Source organism: Phyllobates terribilis, unplaced genomic scaffold, assembly GCF_046119375.1.
Source record: "Phyllobates terribilis strain yellow unplaced genomic scaffold, ASM4611937v1 Scaffold_1__5_contigs__length_1240528914, whole genome shotgun sequence".
NCBI lineage: Eukaryota > Metazoa > Chordata > Amphibia > Anura > Dendrobatidae > Phyllobates > Phyllobates terribilis.
Genome location: NW_027362761.1, coordinates 558,730,455 through 558,755,072, shown reverse-complemented (window position 1 = coordinate 558,755,072; position 24,618 = coordinate 558,730,455). Strand labels below are relative to the sequence as shown.

General features: G+C 44.0%; 1 protein-coding gene across 1 annotated transcript in view; it reads right to left on the bottom strand.

Moving 5' to 3' along the window:
- Positions 1–24,618, bottom strand: part of LOXHD1 (lipoxygenase homology PLAT domains 1) — a 442,934-nt gene that overhangs the window by 64,135 nt on the left and 354,181 nt on the right. The window contains exons 35-41 of the mRNA XM_073680470.1: positions 9,389–9,543; positions 8,887–9,096; positions 8,045–8,183; positions 5,296–5,504; positions 5,031–5,216; positions 4,786–4,913; positions 4,233–4,350 (exon numbers count right to left, since the gene is read on the bottom strand). Coding sequence (XP_073536571.1) covers positions 4,233–4,350; positions 4,786–4,913; positions 5,031–5,216; positions 5,296–5,504; positions 8,045–8,183; positions 8,887–9,096; positions 9,389–9,543 — 1,145 coding nt within the window. The remainder of the gene's footprint in view (positions 1–4,232; positions 4,351–4,785; positions 4,914–5,030; positions 5,217–5,295; positions 5,505–8,044; positions 8,184–8,886; positions 9,097–9,388; positions 9,544–24,618) is intronic.

Sequence of the window (24,618 nt, the reverse complement as noted above, 5' to 3'; positions counted from 1 at the left end):
CTATGTGGGACCCATTATGCTGTATGGAAGACTATGTGTGGTCCATTATACTGTATAGAAGACTATGTGGGACCCATTATCCTGTATGGAGGACTATGTGGGGCCCAGTATTCTCTATGTAGGACTACAGTGCTGGCCAAAAGTATTGGCACCCCTGCAATTCTGTCAGATAATACTCAGTTTCTTCCTGAAAATGATTGCAATCACAAATTCTTTGGTATTATTCTCTTCATTTAATTTGTCTTCAATGAAAAAAACACAAAAAGAATTGTCCTAAAGCCAAATTGGATATAATTCCACACCAAACCTAAAAAAGGGGGTGGACAAAAGTATTGGCACCCTTTGAAAAATCATGTGATGCTTCTCTAATTCGTGTAATTAACAGCACCTGTAACTTACCTGTGGCACCTAACAGGTGTTGGCAATAACTAAATCACACTTGCAGCCAGTTAACATGGATTAAAGTTGACTCAACCTCTGTCCTGTGTCCTTGTGTGTACCACATTGAGCATGGAGAAAAGAAAGAAGACCAAAGAACTGTCTGAGGACTTGAGAAACCAAATTGTGAGGAACCATGAGCAATCTCAAGGCTACAAGTCCATCTCCAAAGACCTGAATGTTCCTGTGTCTTCCGTGCGCAGTGTCATCAAGAAGTTTAAAGCCCATGGCACTGTGGCTAACCTCCCTAGATGTGGACGGAAAAGAAAAATTGACGAGAGATTTCAACGCAAGATTGTGCGGATGGTGGATAAAGAACCTCGACTAACGTCCAAACAAGTTCAAGCTGCCCTGCAGTCCGATGGTACAACAGTGTCAACCCGTACTATCTGTCGCCGTCTGAATGAAAAGGGACTGTATGGTAGGATACCCAGGAAGACCCCACTTCTTACCCCGAGACATAAAAAAGCCAGGCTGGAGTTTGCCAAAACTTACCTGAGAAAGCCTAAAACGTTTTGGAAGAATGTTCTCTGGTCAGATGAGACAAAAGTAGAGCTTTTTGGCAAAAAGCATCAACATAGAGTGTACAGGAAAAAAAAGAGGCATTCAAAGAAAAGAAAACGGTCCCTACAGTCAAACATGGCGGAGGTTCCCTGATGTTTTGGGGTTGCTTTGCTGCCTCTGGCACTGGACTGCTTGACCGTGTTCATGGCATTATGAAGTCTGAAGACTACCAACAAATTTTGCAGCATAATGTAGGGCCCAGTGTGAGAAAGCTGGGTCTCCCTCAGAGGTCATGGGTCTTCCTGCAGGACAATGACCCAAAACACACTTCCAAAAGCACTATAAAATGGTTTTAGAGAAAGCACTGGAGACTTCTAAGGTGGCCAGCAATGAGTCCAGACCTAAATCCCATAGAACACCTGTGGAGAGATCTCAAAATGGCAGTTTGGAGAAGGCACCCTTCAAATATCAGGGACCTGGAGCAGTTTGCCAAAGAAGAATGGTCTATAATTCCAGCAGAGCATTGTAAGAAACTCATTGATGGTTACCGGAAGCGGTTGTTCGCAGTTATTTTGGCTAAAGGTTGTGCAACCCAGTATTAGGCTGAGGGTGCCAATACTTTTGTCCGGCCCTTTTTTGGAGTTTTGTGTGTAATGATCAATGATTTGATTTTTGCTTCATTCTCTTTTGTGTTTTTTCCTTGCAAGCAAATTAAATGAAGAGAATAATACCAAAGAATTTGTGATTGCAATAATTTTCAGGAAGAAACTGAGTATTATCTGACAGAATTGCAGGGGTGCCAATACTTTTGGCCAGCACTGTATGTGGGCCCATTATTCTGTATGGAGGACTATGTAGGGCCCATTATACTGTATGGAGCACTATGTGGAGCCTATTTTTCTGTATGGAGGACTATGAGGGGCCATTATACTGTATGGAGGACTATGTGGGCCCATATTTACAGCATGGAAGACTCTGTGGTGCCCATAATACTGTCTAGAGGACTATGTGGTGCCCATAATTCTGTATGGAGGACTATGTGGGGCCCTTAATTCTGTATGGAGGACTATATAGTGCCCGTAATACTGTATGGAGGACTATATAGGAGGAAAATGACTTTTGTAAAGGGTACACTGCTGAGGACAGTCTCTACTGGTAGGGTAACATATTAGTATACATAGAACGGCCTTATACAAGCAGAGAAAAACAAGCATTGCTGATAAACTGGACGGTGCCAGAATCAGCATAAATATACCAACTCCAAAAACATTATCAAAAAAGGGAGAAACCAAGGAGCAACATGGTAGAACACAATCTTTATTAGATAAATTAGCATAATAAATAGTTGAGTCGCAGCATAGACAAACAGAGGTACATAGGATCAAAAAGGTACAGCACTATATAGCTTACAACCCCACACCCACAACGTTAAAATGTAAACAGTGGGGTGGGGAAGCCCAGGTAAAGTGAGCACATAAGTAAACGATGACTAGGGGCAAATTACAGTATACATTTATTGGACTCCTATCAGTCACAATATTAAAGTATGCCCATAGTCAATGCATGAACAAAAGGCCTTACCGGGAGATGGAAAGAAAGCTAAAGGTGCTGGAAAAGATGACCCGTGGTGGGGAAGCGCCTCAACGCGCATTTCGCCTGGATTTTGTTGGCTTTCTCAAGAGGCTTGGTAGGGTAACATAGTAGCATAGGTTGAATAAAGACCTTGGTCCATCAAGTTCAACCTTCCTCCCCCAATTGTACATTTTGTCTAATTTAACTGTAACCCACAATGTTATGTGTATCGAGAAAATCATCCAGCCCTGAAAGCTGTTATAGTGTCGGCCATCACTACCTCTTGTGGTCGGCATTCCACAGTCTGACTGCTCTGACTGTAAAGAACCCTTTCCTATTTAGGTGCCGGAATCACCTTTTTACCACCCGTACATTTATCAATATCCCGTTTACCTCTAATACTACAGGTACTAAAACCTGTGGACCCTAGATCACCTCAATCCCCTCTGCTGTATGGTATTTCAGAATTAACAATAGATCTCACTCATGTAATGGAAGAAGTGAAATCTTTGGCATTGTACTATACCTATATTTCTTATCTGTGCATCATGAATCGTATATGTGTTAAAGGGCCCACTGAGACTCTTTCGCCCGGGACCCCTGAAAACCTGGAGCCGGCCCTGCCTGTTGGCACCAGCTTGAATCTTCCAAGAATATACTAATATATAGCAGTATGTAGTGCAAGAGGTGAAAAGAAGGCAGGTTTGAATACAATAAAAATAAAATATATGTAAAATGTAGTTGATATTATTAAAAAAAAAACCTTTAGGAGTTTACATTATACTCCTTTAGCCCAATGCGAAAAAATAAAAAAAATGAAACATTAGAGATGAGCGAATAGATTTACAGGACTCTGGTCCAGCAGCCATGTCAGTAGCCTCTGGCCACCAAACCTCGTCCTAACTCCCGGCATACTCGACGACTTTTTACAGGTACGGAGGAACATCACGCGTGCACTAGGATACAACTATGATGTCGCACCAGACCTATGAATCAGAGGAGGCGCCAGGGGTGACCTCAGTGAGTATCCAGGGCTATTGAATGGTGGCCACGCACTACTGAAGTGGCTTCTTGACCAGGGTTCTGCAAATTTATTCACACATCTCTAATAAGTACATATGATATCACCATGTCCGTAAAAATTCCACATTCCAAAATATTAAATTATATAATCCACATTAAACCCAGTAAAGAGAAAGAAAACTCCAGAATGGCTGGTTATCAGCTCCCACACTCCCCCCCCCCCCCAAAAAAAAGCAATAAATAATGATTGAAAAAATCATATGAACCAATAAAAACTACAACTGAACACTAAAAAAAGTGAGTACATGGCAACACAAAACAAATTATCTTTTATAAAGTTGTGAATACAGCACAATGAATGGCATAAAACCCCCAAATAATGGCAGAATAGTGGATTTTTTTTTTTAGCATTTCATTGCTCTTTGATATTTTTTCCCCATTTTCCAGTACATTGTTGACATTCAAAACTTGTCCTGCATAAAAGAAGCCCTCGTACTGTACGTCTATGTAGATGGAAAACTGAAAAAGTGATGGCTATCGGAAGAAGATGAAGCAAAATGCGAAAGCACAAAAAATTATTTAGAAGGGAAGGGGTTAATAAAGTTTCACTCAACGTTAAATCATTGAAAGAAGGACCTAGACTCTTTCCCCCTGACGTACGCCATTTAAAAAAAAAAAATCTACTTTTTTGTTACCTGTTCAAGATACCATTCAGGCCGACTGCCCTTCCCATCTATGCGGATCCTCATCTTTTTGAATGGGGCAATGTCAGCGATTTCCATGATAAATGTGTCTTTCTGGCCTCTCTCAAACCTATGGATACCATGGGCAAAATATATTTTATTATGGATCCATTGAGCAGAGAGGTTCTCCAAACACCATGTCTTCATTGTACCCCAAATCTATTTACTGGTATGACCCATGGATGGTCTTCACAAACTCCAAGGAGCTCTTGATTTAGGATGGGTGGAAGTTTGGGTTTGTTGGGTTCGACCGAACTGCCAAGTTCGTCTCCCTCATGCTCTCGCTCTCCTCCCGGACTTCCGAACACAGAAACGGACTTCCGGGAGAAGTCCATGTTCAGAGTTTAACACAGGACACTGGGTTAAAGCTTGGGTTCACACATCTCTACTCTTGAGTATGGCCCATTGATAAACATGGAGCATCCCAATGATTAACCACATCAAAGAATGAACATCCATTCCCCCACATCTATCATTTACTAAATCAGAAGCCAAAAATACTCGCCTGTCTCCACATTTTGGCAAAAGCATTTCTTCTGTGTTACCGCTGGCACCGAAACATACCATATAGATGTTGGCATCTGTCCCACCATTAGGAACGTCCCCTGTGATCACGGTAACTTCGTGAAGAATCTGGAAATATGGTGGAGAGTATTCAGTATTTGGAGCGTAGATATTTTGAATTTTGCCCAAAACCAACTGGGTCTCCACAATCTGTAGCTGTCAGAGAGAAGATGGGCCGTACCATACCTTTTGGCCAACAGTGATGGCGCTTGCATCTAACATGTTGAAGACCCGAGCGGAAAGTCCGTCCCCTCTGTCTTTGGCAAACCAACATTTGCATGCAAAGGTGTACAACACTCCTTTGGTAGGCACATTGAGTTGTATTTCTTCCACTAGCCAGCAGCTCTCAGGAGTAGTCCCATCATGGCCCAGCTGTGGACAGGAATATTGGTTGAACATGGATTTTTTTCTAAAAATGGCACATGATGGTCACCCAGTAAGATGCTCTCACCTCCATTCTTTTCACTTCTCCTACATCTAATCCAATCACGGAGAACTTCTCTACAGAACCAGGAGCAAAGCCCTTTTTGTCCTTGGGCAGGTCTAGCCACAGGCGCTCTGTCCTTATCTTCTGGGGACCCATAATAATCACATATGCACGGCTTTCAGTGCCTGAATCTCGTTCCTGACCCGTTGAGATGGTAATGTGGTAGGGGATCACTGCAACAAAATTATTATTATTATATACCTCCTCTAATCACTAGAGGCTTTTGCTGTCTCTCCCACATGCTTTACAGTGCATCTGTGTTTGTTCAGATGTAATTTCTATGTATATAACTCAGTGTTAGTGCTCCTGTATAGTATCCCTTAACATTGTGGATTTGTTGATAGATACATACATTATATGGTATAAGTATTGTCCCTCCACATCCCCCTCCAGGAGCTTTCCTAACCTCCCATCCTCCATCCATAGACATTAATATGAGGTCTTCCCCTCTGCAGATATAATGGCCCACGCTCTTCTGGGGAGGATTTATAAGAGATTTGGGGATTTTTGCCCCTTCATCCAGAAGATCATTTGTGAGGTCAGACCCTGATGTTGGGGGGAGGCCGGGCTCACAATCTCCATTATAGGATGGGGCTGAGGTCCGGCCTCTGTGCGGCCGCTCATGTTCTCCTCCATGTCTGTATGGAGCTTGTGCACTGGGCTCAGTCATGGGGAACAGAAAAGGGTGAACCCCAAACTGTTCCCACAAAGCTGGAGGCTACAATTGTCCACAATGTCTTGTGCTGAAGATTAAGATTTCCCTTCACGGGAACCAATAAGCTGAGGCCGCCCCCTGATAACAGCCCAGAGCATTATCCTCCTTCACCATCTGTACAGGGGGCACAGTGCAGTCAGGGGGGGAACGTTCTCCTTCACCAAACCCAGACTCCTCCATCAGACGCAGATAGAGAAGTGTGATCCATCACTGCACAGAACACGTCTCCTTCAGAGTCCAGTGGTGGCGGCTTTACACCACTCCATCCGACACTCGGCATTGTGCTTGGTGATGTACGGCTGCATGCAGCTGCTCGGCCATGTAGCTCCCAGTGGGGGCGCAGTGTTTGTGCTGATGTTATACCAGAGGAGGTCTGGACTCTGCAGTTATGGAGTCAGCAGAGTGGTGGTGACTTTTCTGCCCTCTGCTCCTCAGCACTCTGCCCCCCGCTCTGTAACGTTACGGGGTCTCCACTTCATGGCTGAGTTGCTGCGGTTCCTTTCACTTCTCAGTAATATCACTCATAGGTGACGGGGAAAGATTTAGGAGAAGAAATGTCAGGAATGGACTGGTTACCCTGGTGTCTCCTATTACAGGACCGCGCTGGAATCAGGGAGCTCTGCACCACTGGCCGTTCTGTCACATGTTCATAGAGGCAGACGGCATGGCGGGGGGCTGAGGTTATACACCTGGGGCGGGGAGGCCGAGGTTATACATCAGGGGCCGAGGGGCCAGAGGTTATACACCGGGGGCGAGGGGCTGGAGGTTATACATCAGGGGGCGAGGGGTCGAGGTCATACATGAGGGGGCGAGGGGCTGAAGTTATATATCAGGGGGCGAGGGGCCGGAGATTATACACCAGGGGGTGAGGGGCCGAGGTTATACATGACGGGGCGAGGGGCCAGAGGTTATACACCAGGGGGCGAGGGGCTGGATGTTATACATCAGGTGGCGAGGGGCCGAGGTTATATATGAAGGGGCGAGGGGCCGGAGGTTATACACCAGGGGGTGAGGGGCTGAGGTTATACATCAGTGGGCGAGGGGCCGGAGATTATACACCAGGGAGTGAGGGGCTGAGATTATACACCAGGGGGTGAGGAGCCGAGGTTATACATCATGGGGCGAGGTGCCAGAGGTTATATACCAGGGGGCGAGGGGCTGGATGTTATACATCAGGTGGCGAGGGGCCGAGGTTATACATGAGGGGGCGAGGGGCCGGAGGTTATACACCAGGGGGTGAGGGGCAGAGGTTATACATCAGTGGGCGAGGGGCCGGAGATTATACACCAGGGGGTGAGGGGCTGAGGTTATACATCAGGAAGCGAGGGGTCAGAGGTTATACATCGGGGTGAGGGGCTGGAGGTTATACACGGACGGGCGAGGTTATACATCAAGTGGCAGGGGACCACAGGTTATACACCGGGGGCGAGGGGCTGGATGTTATACACTGGGGACGAGGGGCCGGATTTTACTGGGGATAATGGGACTGAATGCATGTGATTACAAGGTGTGTCCTAATACTTTTCTCCATATAATGTTTATGTACTTTACACAATTTCTTGAAGTAGGAACAATAGGGGAAAAATTTATGTAAGACTGGCTTTCATACATCAGTTTTAATCACAAACGCACAAGCCTCTTAATTACGTCATCACATCTTGGGCACTGTGAATACCAAAAACCGAGTTGGCTTTGATTTTCACATTAATTTACGCCAGTTTCTGGCATACATTACATTACATCCAGGATCCACCGTCCCTCACACTTCTTTTTTTTCATAAATGATAAGGGCGCCCAAAAAAATTGAAAAAGTTGCAAATTTTTGTTTAAATGCTGCTTGCTCGAATATTTGCCACATGTTAATCCCACAATTGTGGCCCAGCACCCTTCATAAATGTCCCCAAATGATATTCCCACACGAAGGTGCAGAAATTTTCTTTACATAAGTTCAAGCTGAATTAACCCCCATGTTGATAGGCAACATGTGAGATGTCTTACCTTGTCCATCCTGTATGGATCCATCCATGCTGCTTTTGTTCCTCAAGTTGGCATTGTTATCTTGGCTCCTCAGACTCAGAGAAGAACCAAAGAAACTTTTAGATGAGCTGCCGAGACTATTTCTATCTCCGTCATAATCCTGAAGTAAAGGCAGTGATCTTAACTGAGACCATATCGGAGTGTCGTAAACTCAAGTCAAGGTACAAACCCAATAAGTAGCCAATAACTGGTCACCCAGGGATCATGTGGCATTTATAATGCTGGTTCCATGTGTCAAAGTGGCCTTTGGGCCCGTTAGGGCACAAGCGCTTGGGTGTGACTGCTAACTATGCACCCTCCATAGCTATACCCCTGGTGGAGCCCCCAACATATGCAAGTATGGTTGGGTAAACAGTAGAAGTAGTCATGGCTCCGCACCAAATATATTAGGTGACTGAGAAATTTTTTTTTTATTTCATGATCTTTTTTAAAAAAAAAAAATAAAAAATAAATTGTGTGTTATTTTGTGATATTTTTTTATTATTATTTAATTTTTGTCTGTATGACACAGGAGGGAGTTTATAAAACTAGGGAGACACCACCAAAATTCAATGGATCCCCACCATGGGTGGACATATCATTGGTGCAACCTGCGCACAGGGACCAAAGAGGTAAGGGGGCCACTACCACCTCTTAAGCAACAAACAGCTTCTTTCCCAGACAGCTTATTGGACTACAAAGGACACATCTACTGTTCTTTCGCAGGGGCCCTTTTTCGGTCTGTGGCCACCCCTGGATTCCACCTACATTTGGGGGCTAAAAAGAACAAAATCCCTCCTTCTCACTGTCTAGTCTCCACATACCTTTTCATACAGGATCCGCTCAATCCTTTTGTCTTCTTTTTTGGTGGAGAGCCAACGTTCACACAAGAACATGTATGTCTCCTCAGTCACCTCATTCAGGATCTCCACCCTCTCCAGGTACCAGTCGGCGCTCAGCATGGAGTTATCGTGACGGATTTTTATCTTATAAAGGGTGCCCAGGTCCACAGCTTCTATGACGAATTTGTCGACCTAGTAATGGGGATGCATTCATTACTTCATTAACATGTAGCAATGTTCACTGTTGCTTTATGGAAACAATCAGCAGGCTGCTGGTGACTGATCTCATTATGGGCCTATGCTTATTAGAATTATGGCTTGTGTGAATAACCAGGATGGCGTATCATAAAAGAATGATGCCAGCTTTAATCCCATTCACAGAACCAGGCCATTATAAACTCAATCTGATTATGTATGATTATCTAGTCTCTTAATAGAACCATCAACAGCAGCTCCTTGACATTTTCCTTACAAAACTGATTACCTGTCCTCTCTCAAATTTGTTGGAGTTAGTTTCGGACTTGCTGAGTTTTCTCTCCCCAGTGTCTCCAAGATCTCCGTATATTGTGAGGAACACATTGGCGTCAGTGCCGGCCCCGTAGATGTCCCCGGTGTACACGGACACGTAATATGTATGAGCTGTAATAGAAAGCATGGCATCACTGATATCCAACTGTCAGACACAGGATTACCTATGGATTCATTTATTTAGCATTTATCTGTCATTTATGAGTGCCACTGCTATAAATCTTGTATGTACAGTATGTATCTATCTAACTAACTACTAAAAAAAACAACTGAACAGCGTCTCTGAGCAGAATAAACCCAAGTCTGAACAGGTGCAAGGTGCTATGACTGCAAAATATATAAACAAAAGCATAGAGCAGCACTCTGCAAGAGCTGAGATGTATGCAGATAGTGAATATATGAAATTTGGATGCATTACTACTATATAAGAGCTTTTAGCCCGGGAGATGTACATTTGATAAATATTAGTTAGGGTCTCATCAAAGATAGTTACATCTTATCGCGGTTGTTGGGCTCTCCTGAATTGGCTAATTTGTACGCTAAGTAACTTCATTTTTCTCAGTATATTTTATACAGCCGTAATGTCGTCCAAATTTTATATATTCAATGTCTGCATACATCTTAGCACTTTTAGACTGCAGCTGTATGCTTTTTTTCTCTTTATCTAATATTTATATATGTATTTATTTCATTTCTAATTTACATTTATTATTATTATTTTCCTTGAGTGGGTCCCTAATTAAATCAGGAAATTATAATGCAGCTTTTAGTAAAATAATATTAAAAAAAAAAAAAATATGCACATGCGCAGTCGTGGCCAAAAATTTTTGAGACAGACACAAATTTTTTGGTTTTCACAAAGTTTGCAGCTTCAGTGTATGAGATCTTTTAGTCGGATATTTCTACGGTTACTGGTGTATAATTATCAGCATTTCAGAAGTTTTTACACTTTCATTGACAAATACATTGTTTATACAAAGACTCGATATTTACAGAGTTGACCCTTATTTTTCAAGATCTCTGCCTTTTTCTCCAGCGGCTGGATATCGGCTTCTGGGCCAAATCCTGACTATGACCGCCCATTCTTGTCTCATCAGTGCTTGGAGTTTATCACAATTTCTGTGTGTTTGTTCTCCCACTTTTTGAGGATTGACCACAGGTTCTCAAAGGGACTGAGAACTGGGGAGTTTCCTAGCCATGGACCCAAAATTTCAATGTTTTGTTCTCTGAGCCACTTACCACTTTTGCTTCTCAAAACTTTTGTCCACGGGTGTAAGTTGTATAAAAGAAGAAGATTGCAAGATGTGACCTACAGTAATAATTATAATAGCAATATAATAAGAGATTTGGCACAGAATGCAGTGGAATAAAAAAAAATTTAATGGCAACTGACGCGCCCCCCCTGGGCCGCGCGTGTGTGGGAATACCCGGAACCGGACCCGCTGCGGATGCTGGGGGTTGTAGTCCTCGTGTGGCGGGGACCCGGTCCCGTGGCTCAGGGTGGTCAACTCAAATGGCGGTCTATTTATGTGGTTTTTACGATATTAAATGTCCGACTACGCCACCCGTGGATTGCGGTCAGGATGAATCGCTGCTGCAGGGCAGACCGCTGAGGCTGGTGTTGTGGGTGCAGCAGAGTGTAGTATAACTCCCCACGGGAGGAGCATAGCCTCAGGGCAGTGTGTGCGGAGGATGGGAGTGATGGTGCAGGAGTAGCAGTGACGACACGGAGTCAGTGATGCAGTCCACGGTCTTTACTCACAGTTCTTATTATCCAGACCACTTCTGCAGGTAACGGCTGCCCACGTCGTACTGTGCTCACCAGGTGAGGGGCTTGGCCTACTCCCAGATAACTTTGGAGCGTTTCACAGGACCCCCTTTGTGTGTCCTTTCTCTGGCCTGTCATACCCCGTCAGTGACCTCGCTTCTGTCTGGCTGCCTCGGGCCTTCTCTTGGTAAACTTGGCGCCAGTTTCCCTGACCCTATATGGTGCCTTCCTAGCGGGTGTAGCGAGGGGCTGCGCCACGTGAAATGTCACAGCCTCCGGTTTCTAGCTGAGGGTAGTTCCCCGCCTCCACTAGTTTCGGGAACCGGTCTCCCCCTTTGGCCTGACCCTTCTACGCAGGTAGATTCGGGCATGTGGTGCCGACTCGCCGGTCCACACCCCTGGGGTCCCTTCGTTCCATGTTCCTGGAGCCTCCTCCGCTCCTCTTCCTTCCTTCTCCTTCCTTCTGCTTCCTTCTGCTTCCTCCAGGCTCCGGCCTCTCTCTTAGGCCTGCCTGCGGAGCAGAGCCCATGCAGAGCCTCTGCTCCCACCTCCTGCTCCCTCTTCTTTTGTCTGAACTGAACTTCTCTCTCTTTGCTCTTTCAGTGCTGGCTGGGCCTCACAGGCTAGGCTCGCCTCCGGAGCAGAGCTCCACAGAGGCCCTGCTCTGTCACTTCTTCTCCTAGACTGAACTGAACACTGATCTAAGATGGTGCCCACCTTTTATACCTCCCTCTAGGTGCACCCAGGAACTGCTTCCTCCCTGCTCCTGCACTACAGGGTTCCCCCTTCCTCGGTGTTCCCTCCCCCCACTCCAGCCGGGGACAGGGACTGTCGTGCTCTACTTGGAGCATATCGGTCGCCCTGCCCCCCGGAAATGTGGTGTAATGCATGCAGGTGTCAGGGTCCTGATCCACACTCCATCCTTACCTGAGAGTGAGATATCGCACATCTGGTTGAGATGCAATACCTCTGTAGCAGCCGAGCCCTCGGGGTGCCACACAACCCAAACAGTTCTTGTAAACGTTTCAGTCCTAACATTGAACCTTCATTAGAACTGATTGCCTTGTTGAATTTTTCTTAATTTCTGCGAGGTTGCAGCACTGTGTTAATTGCGACCTACGTCGCTGAGGAATGGCGCCATCCAATGTTAAGACCGAAACGTTAACAACAACTATTTGGATTGTCAATAAATAATTTTTCATTCCACTGCATTTTGAGTGCCAAGTCTCTTACTTGCTTATCTACGGGATGGAACCCTACTTGAGCACCTTGTTTCCGAACCTGAGAGTGCCATATATCTTTACAAAGTAATATAATAAGAAATTCAAAATGTAAAATTTTACTGTGAATCTGAAAAAGCATCAGGTTGGGAACTGAAAAAAAAAACGATGGCAGAATTGCAATGAGCATACTGGGAACTGTGGCGTGTGACCCAGACATTGCCCCACAGACCCCAGCATGAAGAATAATCCAAGTATTGCAATCCCTCCGGGAACAGATGGATGTACACGGAGTAACAATACAGGTTAACGTACATTAATGCAGCACATTAGTCCCAGCTTTTGTTATAAGAGATGTCCGCACACCCCGCCTTCCCCGTGACATGGCTCTGTATGGGGAGTCCAGACTGGAAGAGGGGGGGCACAGAAGCAGCTGCTGTGTCTGTAGCAGGATGGGGGAGGGGATCACTGGCATAGTGCTTCTCCTGTAAATTCCATTAGAAAGAAGTAACTTCTACAATAAAACTTCTCATTATCCACTAACTTTATAATTTACAAGCCCAATCCTCCCATCACCAATCAGGGTTGAGATCCATCAAGCCTTTGCTGCTGTAAGATCAGTCCTGCGTCATAAGGAAACTGTCATCTGCTCAGTAATAAAGAGGTGGCTGCTCACTAATAATGACGCTACAGACACCATTTCTGCATTTACATAGACGAGTGATTTTATAATTTACAAGCCCAATTCTCCCGACACCAATCAGGATTGAGATCCATCAAGCCTTTGCTGCTGTAAGATCAGGCCTGCGTCATAAGGAACCTGTCACCTGCTCAGTAATAAAGAAGCTGTTGCTCAGTAATAATGATGCTATGGACACTATATCTGCATTTACGTAGACAATGGATGTTTATAATATTCAGGTCCAATTCTCCTGACACCGACTGAGATATACTGTATGTATTGCGTCTTTGCTGCTGTAAGATCAGGCCTGCGTCATAAGGAACCTGTCATCTGCTCAGTAATAAAGATGTGGCTGCTCACTAATAATGTCACCACAGGCACTATATCTGCATTTACATAGACTAGGGATTTTATAATTTACAGGCCCAATTCTCTCGACACCAATCAGGATTGAGATTGATCAAGCCTTTGCTGGTATAAGATCAGTCCTGCTTCATAAGGAACCTGTCACCTGCTCAGTAATAAAGAAGCTGTTGCTCAATAATAATGACGCTACAGACACAATATCTGCATTTACATAGACAAGGGATGTTTATAATTTACAGGCCCAATTCTCTTGACACCGATTGAGATATATGTATTGTGTCTTTGCTGCTGTAAGATCAGGCCTGCGTCATAAGGAACCTGTCATCTGCTCAGTAATAAAGAGGCGGCTGCTCACTAGCAATGATGCTACTGCAACTGTATCTGTGCTTATATAGACAAGTGAAGTTTTCATTTAAAGGCCTAGTTTTCCTGATACTGATTAGGATTGAGATGAGGCCTTTGAGCCTGTAAGAACACGTCTGTATCATAAGGAACCTGTCATTTACTCAGTAATAAAATAACTCAACTGTGAATCTGTCCTTATTTATATAGACGAGTGATATTTAGTTTAGAATTTATGGACCCAACTCTCCTAACTCTGATTAGGATTGATATATATATGATGCCTTTGCTGCTGTAAGAACATGTCTGTGTCATAAGGAAACCATGGTCTATTCAGTAATAATGAGACTGCTGCTCAGTAATAATGATGTTACTGACACTGGATCTGCATTTATAATGATGAGTGATGTAGATAATTTACAGGCCCAATTCTCCTGCCATCGATTAGGATTGAGATAAATGTGGCCTTTGCTGCTGTAAGAACAGGTCTGCGCCATTAGGAATCTGTTGTCTGGTAATTAATAACGAGGCTGCAACTCAGAAATAATTATGCTACTATGCTACTGATAATGTATCTGCATTGATATAAACAAGTGACGTACACTATATCCATCACCCTCCATCCTAGGTATCAACAGAGTTGGCACTTTTCGTGTTCAGATCCTAGATTTGTCGCCCTAAACTATGTCTTCTATTTGTGTATTCGTTACATGTCTGTGTTGTATGTTTTGTGCTGTGCTTGTGGATTATGTTTATGGATTGTGTTATTATGTCTGTGAATGCATTCACATGTTACGTTATACGTTGTTATATGTTGTTATGGATTGAGTTCTAGATCAGATAAATCAAAATTCAAAATCACTAAAGCATCCTCGTCTATGTCTATACGTCTATACATCTATAAATTCGGGTTTCCGGAAGAGGAAACTTTTACTGTGCGCTTCCTCGTTAGTAAAGACATACTAAAAAATGCAGTGGGAGATAATTGCCCCTGAGGTAGACTGGTGGTCTCTAGTCCATACCAAGGACATCACATGGCAATGCAAATGCAATATTTCCATGCCATACCTATAATAACTTGATTTCAACACCATCCACGGGTCTATTGTATCTGTGATTGGGCGACATAAATTGTGGGTTCAAGCTACAGGATATTTGGCCTTTTGAAACCACAGAAATGTAATATCAACCCGAATTATGGAAATATCATAGTCTTGTTTGGTGTATTTAGAATGGTGAAAATATGCTGGGAAATATGGCATATATATACACACAACATATATAGTTACATATTTGAAAAAGGACCTAGGTCCATCAAGTTCAACCGTCCTCCACCAATTATACATTTTGTCACTAAATTATCCATAACCCACAATGTTATGTGTACTAAGGAAATCATCCAGCCCTTGTATAAAAGCTGTTATAGTGTCGGCCATCACTACCTCTTGTGGTCGGCGTTCCACAGTCTGACTGCTCTAACTGTAAAAGAACCCTTTTCTGTTTAGGTGCCGGAATCGCCTTTCTTCCAGCCGTAATCAGTGCCCCCTGGTCCTTGGTATGGTCTTTGGAAGGAATAAGTCATGTGCCAGTCCTTTGTACTGACCCCTCATATATTTATACATGTAAATGAGATCTCCTCTGAGGCATCTTTTTTCTAAGCTAAACTAGCACAACTTTTCCAACCTCTCATTATATGAGAGGCCTCCATTCCGTTGTAATAATCCAGTTGCCGCCTTTGAACTGACTCTAACTTCTGAATATCCTTTTTAAAATGTGGAGCCCAAAACTGGATCCCATATTCCAGATGTGGCCTCACCAGTGATTTATAAAGGGGTAACAATACGTTGGGATCGCGGGATTTTATCTTTCTTTTTATATATTCTAAAATCTTGTTTGCTTTTGCGTCTGCTGCTTGACATTGAGTACTACTGCTCAGCTCACTCTTTGTTTCATTGCAACCATTTGGTAAATTCTAAAAAGTTCATTTTTTTTCTCATTAAAGTACACTCTGCACCCCATCTTGACTGAAAAAAAACAGAAATGTAGAATTTTTTGCAAATTTATTAAAAAAGAAAAACTGAAATATCACATGGTTATAAGTATTCAGACCCTTTGCTCAGTATTGAGTAGAAGCCCCCTTTTGAGCTAGTACAGCCATGAGTCTTCTTGGGAATGATGCAACAGGTTTTTCACACCTGGATTTGGGGATCCTCTGCCATTCTTCCTTGCAGATCCTCTCCAGTTCCGTCAGGTTGGACGGTGAACGTTGGTGGACAGCCATTTTCAGGTCTCTCCAGAGATGCTCAATTGGGTTTAGGTTTCATTGTTGGGATTGTATTGGGCAGGTGATGAGCAGTGCCTGGTTTTCTCCACACATACCGCTTAGAATTATCACCAAAAAGTTCTATTTTCTTGTCATCAAACCAGAGAATCTTATTTCTCATAGTCTGGGAGTCCTTCATGTGTTTTTGAGCAAACTCTATGCGGGCTTTCATATGTATTGCACTGAGGAGAGGCTTCCGTAAGGCTACTCTGCCATAAAGGCCCAACTGGTGGAGGGCTGCAGTGATAGTTGACTTTGTGGAACTTTCTCCCATCTCCCTACTGCATCTCTGGAGCTCAGCCACAGTGACCTTGGGGTTCTTCTTTACCTCTCTCACCAAGGCTCTTCTCCCACAATTGCTCAGTTTGGCAGGATGGCCAGGTCTAGGAAGACTTCTGGGGGTCCCAAACATCTTCTATTTAAGGATTATGGAGGCCACTGTGCTCTTACAAACCTTGAGTAATGCAGAAATTCTTTTGTAACCTTAGCCAGATCTGTGCCTTGCCACAATTCTGTCTCTGAGCTCCTTGGGCAGTTCCTTTTGAGCTCATGATTCTCATTTGGTCTGCCATGCACTGTGAGCTCTGAGGTCTTATATAGACAGGTGTGTGCCTTTCTAAATCAAGTCCTATCAGTTTAATTAAACACAGTTGGACTCCAATGAAGAAGAACCATCTCAAGGAGGATCACAAGGAAATAGACAGCATGTGACTTAAATATGAGTGTCTGAGCAAAGGGTCTGAATACTTATGACCATGTGATATTTCAGTTTTTCTTTTTTAATAAATTTGCAAAAATTTCTACATTTCTGTTTTTCTTTCAGTCAAGGTGGGGTGCAGAGTGTACTTTAATGAGAAAAAAAATTAACTTTTTAGAATTTACCAAATGGCTGCAATGAAATAAAGAGTGAAAAATGTAAAGGGGTCTGAATACTTTCCGTACCCACTGTACTTGTAACCAGAATACCCAAATCCTTCTCCTATTCTGTAGTCCAGAGTATACTCCCATTTAATGTGTATGCAGCAATAGGATTACTCCGTCCTAGGTGCATTACTCTACATTTATCAAAATTGAATCTCATTTGCCAAGTGTTTGCCCATTCAGACATCTTATTACATACACGAGCAATCCCCGAATGTTTTGTGACTGTCTAACAACCGCAAAATATGCGGCCGCGGGGACGCAAACATCTCACTCGAGCACCCGCGATACTAGGTGCATACCCGAGCACCCTACGCAAACTTTTAGTAACGAGCACTTGCGCTCATCACTAATTATAATAAATGTGCTATTGCTTGTTGTGTATATCTGTGAACTCCCTGCTTCTGTTAAGAGATCGGGGGTCATGTGTTATTAGGGGCATTTTTAAAGTTTTTGTTTTTTTGGAGTAATAGTTAGGTTTGAAGTCATCGCCGACTTAAGCGCAAAATTTACAAAAAATTGCACGATGTTTTGAGAATTTGGCACATCTTAAGATGAAACACTTCGGTCTAGACATGTTACTCCAGCTTCCACTTCACCCCACTACTGGAGTGATTCTGTGACTTCTTTTTTTGTGCCTTTATAAAAAACATAAGTCTCAATAAGTAGATCTACAAGTCAATGATAATTATCCAGATAATTACTTTTAAAAAATGGTATTTGAAAGCTCACAGAAAAAGGGATAAAACTTAAAGGGGTATTTCCATCTTCAAGATCCTATCCCGATATGTAGTAGGTGTAATAATAATAATATTAGCAAATACCTCCAATTAGAAATGTAGTATAGTTTTTTTGATTCACTAAGTATCTTTCCTCATGTGCAGGCATCGCAGGACCTTAGGTATCCATGGTTACATCCACTGATAAAGTGACACCTAGTTGCTAGTGGTTGTAACCATGGATACCTAAGGTCCTGCAATGCCTGCACATGAGGAAAGCGACATAGAGAATGAGAAAAACTATACTACATTTCTAATTGGAGGTATTTGCTAATATTATTATTATTATTACTACACCTACTACATATGGGGATAGGATCTTGGAGATGGGAATACCCCTTTAACTTTTAATATATACAAATATAAACAGGCCCACAGTTGATATACTACGATAATTGCAGTAACGTACTTCAAATCCCATAGGACCAGCCAGTCCGTAAGTAGATGACTAACACGTACAAAAAGACAAACATTTACCCTCAGTCTCCCTATGATGATTAGCTCACGTGTTGAGCAAAAAGCAACCACATCTCATTGGATGGTGCAAAGTTAGTATGATGGATGGCAACTCGATAGTATAAGGTCTCTACGCGTTTCGTTGTCCCTCAGGTAGAAGACTCATCAGGAGACACCTATTAGAACTGCCTTTAATTTGAGATTCTAATAAAGTTATTACCTCTGAGACTGTAATAAAAAATAAAAAAAAATAAAATAAGAATTCCCTATAAAGGATTCCTTAAAATGGGAGAATGTGCGTGCAGCATCTATGAGTCCTTTGGTAGTGCATTGAACTGTAGGGTGGATTGCTGCTAAAAGGGAAAAAAAACCTCTTTAAATCTTCTTCCTTAGCGAGTGTGACCGGAGAGTAAGTGCAAACGGAAGTCAGTGTGTCACTTGTTTTTCAGTGACTTGGATTCAGGGAGTTTGGAAGGGAGGAATTTGGACTGAATTGCGGTCTGTATTTTATTAATTCTTTACATTTCTTTTTACTTTACATTTCTGTATAGGGCAATCACCATTAGGAAATGAGCTCCATTATTGACAATGCTATCCAGTGCACATCTTGCCACATGTATGCAATCCTTGAACAGTCGGTTGTGGATGCATACTGCTGTGCGAGATATGAGAACGTTGTGCATTTGGAAGCCCAGGTACTGGGGGAGGGTGGTAGTATGGAGCTGCAGGACAGTGAGGCAGCTAGCTGGGTGACAGTTAGAAAGGGGGGTAGAGGGAAGAGTGCCAGGAAGGCTAGTCCTGATCTGGCACACCCCAATAAGTTTGCAAAGTTGGCAGATGAGGGGGGGGGGGCCGTACAAGAGTAGCACTGCTGCAGCAAGGCATGTCCTCTGAAAGCCGGAGGAGTGTCAGCTCCAGTAAGGGGGGAAATAGGAGAGCAGGGCAGGTCAGGCAGGTGCTGGTAGTGGGGGACTCAATTATTAGGGGAACAGATAGGGCAATCTGTCACAAAGACAGGGATCGTCGAACAGTGTGCTGCCTACCTGGCGCTCGAGTCCAGCACATCGCTGATCGGGTTGACAGATTAATGGGAGGGGCTGGTGAGGACCCAGCGGTCATGGTGCACATTGGTACAAATGACAAAGTTAGAGGTAGGTGTAAGGTCCTTAAAGATGATTTCAGGGAATTAGGCTGCAAGCTTAAAGCAAGGACCTCCAAGGTGGTATTGTCTGAAATACTACCTGTACCACATGCCATGCCAGAGAGGCAACGGGAGATTAGGGAGATAAATAAGTGGCTCAGGAACTGGTGTAGGAAGGAGGGGTTTTGGTTCCTGGAGAACTGGGCCGACTTCTCAGTTGGCTACAGATTCTACGCTAGGGACGGGCTGCACCTCAATGGGGAGGGTGCAGCTGTGCTGGGGGAGAAAATGACTAGAAGGTTGGAGGAGTGTTTAAACTAGGGATTGGGGGAAAGGGTATTCATTTTATAGGTGGGGAAGATAGTGCAGATAGTGACCTGGGCACAAATAAAGAAATTGGGGGTGGGGTTAGAAGAGTCAATATAGTAAAAAGGAATAGAGGTACAGAGAGATACATAAGATGCATGTACACCAATGCCAGAAGCCTCACCAACAAAATGGAGGAATTAGAATTAATTTTGTTGGAAAATAATTATGACATGTTGAGGATATCTGAGACATGGCTGGACGAGAGCCATGACTGGGCAGTTAATTTACAGGGCTATAGTCTGTTCAGAAATGACCGTACAAACAAACGAGGAGGGGGTGTGTGTGTTTATATGTAAAATCATCCTTAAAACCCATCTTGCATGAGAATATATGTGAATCTAATGAAAATGTAGAGTCCCTATGGGTGGAGATAAGGGGAGGGGGAAAAAATAATAAATTACTGATAGGGGTTTGTTATAAGTCTCCAAAAATAATGGAAGTAGCGGAGAATATCCTCATAAAGCAAATATATGAAGCAACGACTCAAGGAGAAGTAATTATTATGGGGGACTTCAACTACCCTGAATACATTGGGGAACAGAAACCTGTAGTTCAAGCAAAGGTAATAGGTTTTTGACAACTTTGAGAGACAATTACCTTTCACAACTGGTTCAGGACCCAACAAGAAGGGGGGCACTGCTAGACCTAATATTAACCAACAGGCCAGACCGCATATCAAATATACGAGTTGGGGGTCACTTGGGTAATAGTGATCACAAAATAATAAGTTTTCATTTATCCTTTAATAAGATGTCTAGTAGAGGGGTTACAAGGACAATAAACTTCAGGAAGGCAAATTTCCAACGGTTGAGAGATGATCTTAGTGCAATAGACTGGGACGATATCCTGAGACATAAAACTACACAAAGCAAATGGGAGACATTTATTAGCATCCTGAATAGGACCTGTGCACAATATATACCCTATGGGAATAAACATGCTAGAAATAGGAGGAAACCACTATGGCTAAATAGAGCTGTAAGGGGCGCAATAAGTGACAAAAAAGCATTTACAGAACTAAAGCAAGTAGGTAGTGATGAGGCATTAAATAAATACAGAAAATTAAATAAATTCTGTAAAAACCAAATCAAGGCAGCAAAGATTGAGACAGAGAGACTCATTGCCAGAGAAAGTAAAAATAATCCCAAAATATTCTTTAACTACATAAATAGTAAAAAACTAAAAAATTATAGTGTTGGCCCCCTTAAAAATAGTCTGGGTGAAATGGTGGATGAGGAAAAAGCCAATATGCTAAATGATTTTTTTTCAACAGTATTTACACAAGAAAATCGCATGACAGAAAACATGATTAGTGATGACAAAAATTCTCCATTAAATGTCACTTGCTTAACCCAGCAGGAAGTACGGCGGCGTCTAAAAATCACTAAAGTTGACAAATCCCCGGGCCCGGATGGGATACACCCGCGAGTACTGTAGGAATTAAGTAACGTCATAGATAGACCATTATTTTAATCTTTAAAGATTCCATAATAACAGGGTCTGTACCACAGGACTGGCGTATAGCAAATGTGGTGCCAATATTCAAAAAGGGGACAAAAACCGAACTTGGAAATTATAGGCCAGTAAGCTTAACCTCTACTGTGGGTAAAATGTGGCACCCCTGCGGGGGTTTACCACAGGATCCATAGGTGCAGGGGGAGATGTACACTTGGGCACACACAACACCTTCCACCCCAGGTCTGAGGGGAGGAGTCAGTTTCCAGGGAGACAGCAAAGCGGCAGTTAGTCTGGAAAACGGGGGTGAAGGAAGGATGAAAAAGGAGAGCTGTTGGCCGGGGACCAGTTAAGCCCTGAACTAGGAAACCGGTCTGTGTTGTGAAAGCGCCCTAGAGAGAGGGACGGAGGCTAGAAGGAGAAAGAAAGAGATATCCCTTTAGCTCACCCGGACACCGGAGTCCGAGATTGCTATTAATTTAGGAATAGCATAGAAAACCCGGACAGATCAGGAGGATCTACTCCCCCTAAAGAAGAAGGGGAAAGAGTTGCCAAACTTGACCAAGTATAGGACCAGAGGCTCAAAAAGAGAATTGGTAGTCCCAAGGAAAGGTCGTCATTGTCAGTTGTGGAGAAGAACCCCAAAGAAAGTCAAGGTGGCAGGTTCAGCTTAAGGCAGGACTGACCCCAAACAACGCACACAGTGTTAGAGGAGGACTCTCAAATCCCCAAGGTGAATAACTCTACCTGCACCGAAAACATGGTTACCCTCCTGAACTGTGCTTGTTACCGGACATCAGTAAAAAAAAAGGTACTGAAACAAAGACTTAATGTGTGTGTGTGTGCCTACTTTGTGATTATTGCCTATAGCGTTCGGACAAGCCGTATGCCGATCACCTCAGCGACCATTCACAGCGCTGGTAACCGATTTTACCAGTTACCACAGGAGGTGTCACGACACAGTACTCCCATCATCCTAACCCCCATCACTTCACTGAGGGTCCAGGGCACGGAACCGGGAACCGATCAGCCGTAAACCCCACCAAAGTAGCCCATCCATCCCGGTATCCGAGTACCCCTACCCTGTCGACCGAATCAGATTGGCGTCACGAACAGGGTACCGGGCCCTGTAGAACCGGGTACTGTGTGCTTAAATTGGACTTTATTGAATGTTTGTGTACTGTAAAAAAAAAAGGCCGTCATTACTGCGCCATAGAGAAATTAAACTGCGTCACAGAGCGGGGAGAGAGTCGCGGGGGCGTGGCTAAAGGAGCACGAGGATAGCCCCGCCGTTTTTTAAGAGTCACCGGTTACCAAAGGAGTTGATCGTAGCGGCTTGCAACGGTTAACTAGGGGGGCACCGTCATGAGTGAAGCAAACAATATCCGAGACCTTGAGGGAGGGGATGCCCAAGACGCAGCAGCAGCTGGTGAGGGAGCCGCAGCATCTGGAGCGATGGCCCCGATAATGCCAACTGCCTTGCCGTATGTACCGGGAGCCAAGTGGTTACCGACGTATGAAGATAAACCTGGTACCTTAGCAGCTTTCAAACGTAAAATGTGTGCAGTGCTGGACATGTATGCGATGACAGGAAAACAGCGAGCCTCCGTTGTGCAGGGACAATTAATAGGTGCAGCGGAGCTGGAAGCTGAGACTTGGAGCGATGCTGATGGAGACTCTATAGAAAATGTGTTTGATAAGCTCAAAGCTGCTTTTGAAAAACGCACACAGTCTGAACTAAGGATGCTATTCTACCAATGCAAGCAAAGACCGCAAGATACCATCAGAGACTTTGCCCTACGTTTACAAGCGGCACTCCGGTCCATAAAACAGGTAGATCCAGCAAATGTGCAAGATGAAGATAAATTGCTTGCAGAACAGTTTATGAATGGGTTGAGATCAGACTTTCACCGTCAGCAGGTGCACATGTGGGTCCTAGATCATCCAGATGTGGATTTTAATACCTTAAAGGACCGTGCTATAACTGTACTATGAGACCCATTACCTGCAAAACCTGCAATTCCATCCTGGAAGGTTAATACCTCTCACATGAACTTAGAGCCTACCCCTAAAAACTCTGTAGAAGCGGTAGGACAAGCTGTCGTACCCGAATCTGCTGATGACCTACGTAATCAGGTGTTACAACTAACCAAAAACATGGACTACGTGTTAAAACTCTTGCAAGCCAGACCGGAGGCACAACCACAAAGCAAAATCCAGTTAGCTGAATCCCCTGAGGATGTTCCGTGGATGAGGAGAAAGCTTATGTCGCCCGTGCAGGGGACCAACGCACCATTCCGATGCAGAACCATGTCGCCCGTGGAGGGGATCAACAGGTCACCCGTTCAGGGGACCAACGCACCATTCCGACGCAGAGCCACTGACCACACGGATTCTTCAGGACAACCCGTTTGCCTTCGTTGCAACAAACCGGGCCACTTTGCAAGATGATGTCGTTTAAACCCGAGATTCCTGGGTCCCAGGGCCAATCCCCAGGAATAAAATGGCAGGGCCCATATGACTGGCGTAGTCGGTATGTGGGAGGCCGTCCGTACCTCAGCATTACTCTAGAAGGAATCCCCACATCGGCCCTATTGGACACTGGGTCACAAGTCACCACCATCCCACATATCCTTTACAAGCAATTTTGGTCTGATGCTGATCTTAGCCCCCCAGACTCTAGTCTTGTCATTTTAGCAGCTAATGGTCGACCACTGAATCAGGTGGGGTTTAGAGAAGTGACAATAAAGCTGGGGAGGGTGGAGTTGAGGGACCAAGGGTTATGTGTGGTAGAAGATGACCCCAATAACAAATATCCTTACATGGTGCTTGGTACTAATGTGATTGAAAACTGCCTTGAAGAAGTGCTGTCTTTACTCCAACAGATTACAGAGACTGCTGGCATTGGGCGGAGGAGAGCCCTTCAAAGAGAAATCCGTGCCTTAATTTACAAGCAACAGGTAAATCTGTCTGAGGGGGAGATTGGCAGTGCGCGGGTAACAGACCCGTTTCCAATTGTATTACTACCAAACAGTGAAATGATGATTTGGTGTCGAGCAGCTATGGGTATCAGAAGAAAGGAATATCAGGCAGTTGTAGAACCAATATATTCAGAGCATAGACCTACACTGCTGACAGCTAGAGGGGTGGTTGATGTACGCAGGGGAAGAGTACCAATCCGTGTGTTGAATTGCAGGGAGGAAGAAGTGAAACTACCCCGGTATGCTACTGTAGCAAAGCTGTACACTGTCAGTAATAACAACATACAGACACTAGAGCCCTTGTCCCCGTCAAGTCAGGCGGAGGACAACAACCCCAAGGGACAGCTGGAAGAGTGGTGTCAGCAGTTGCACATAGTTGCACA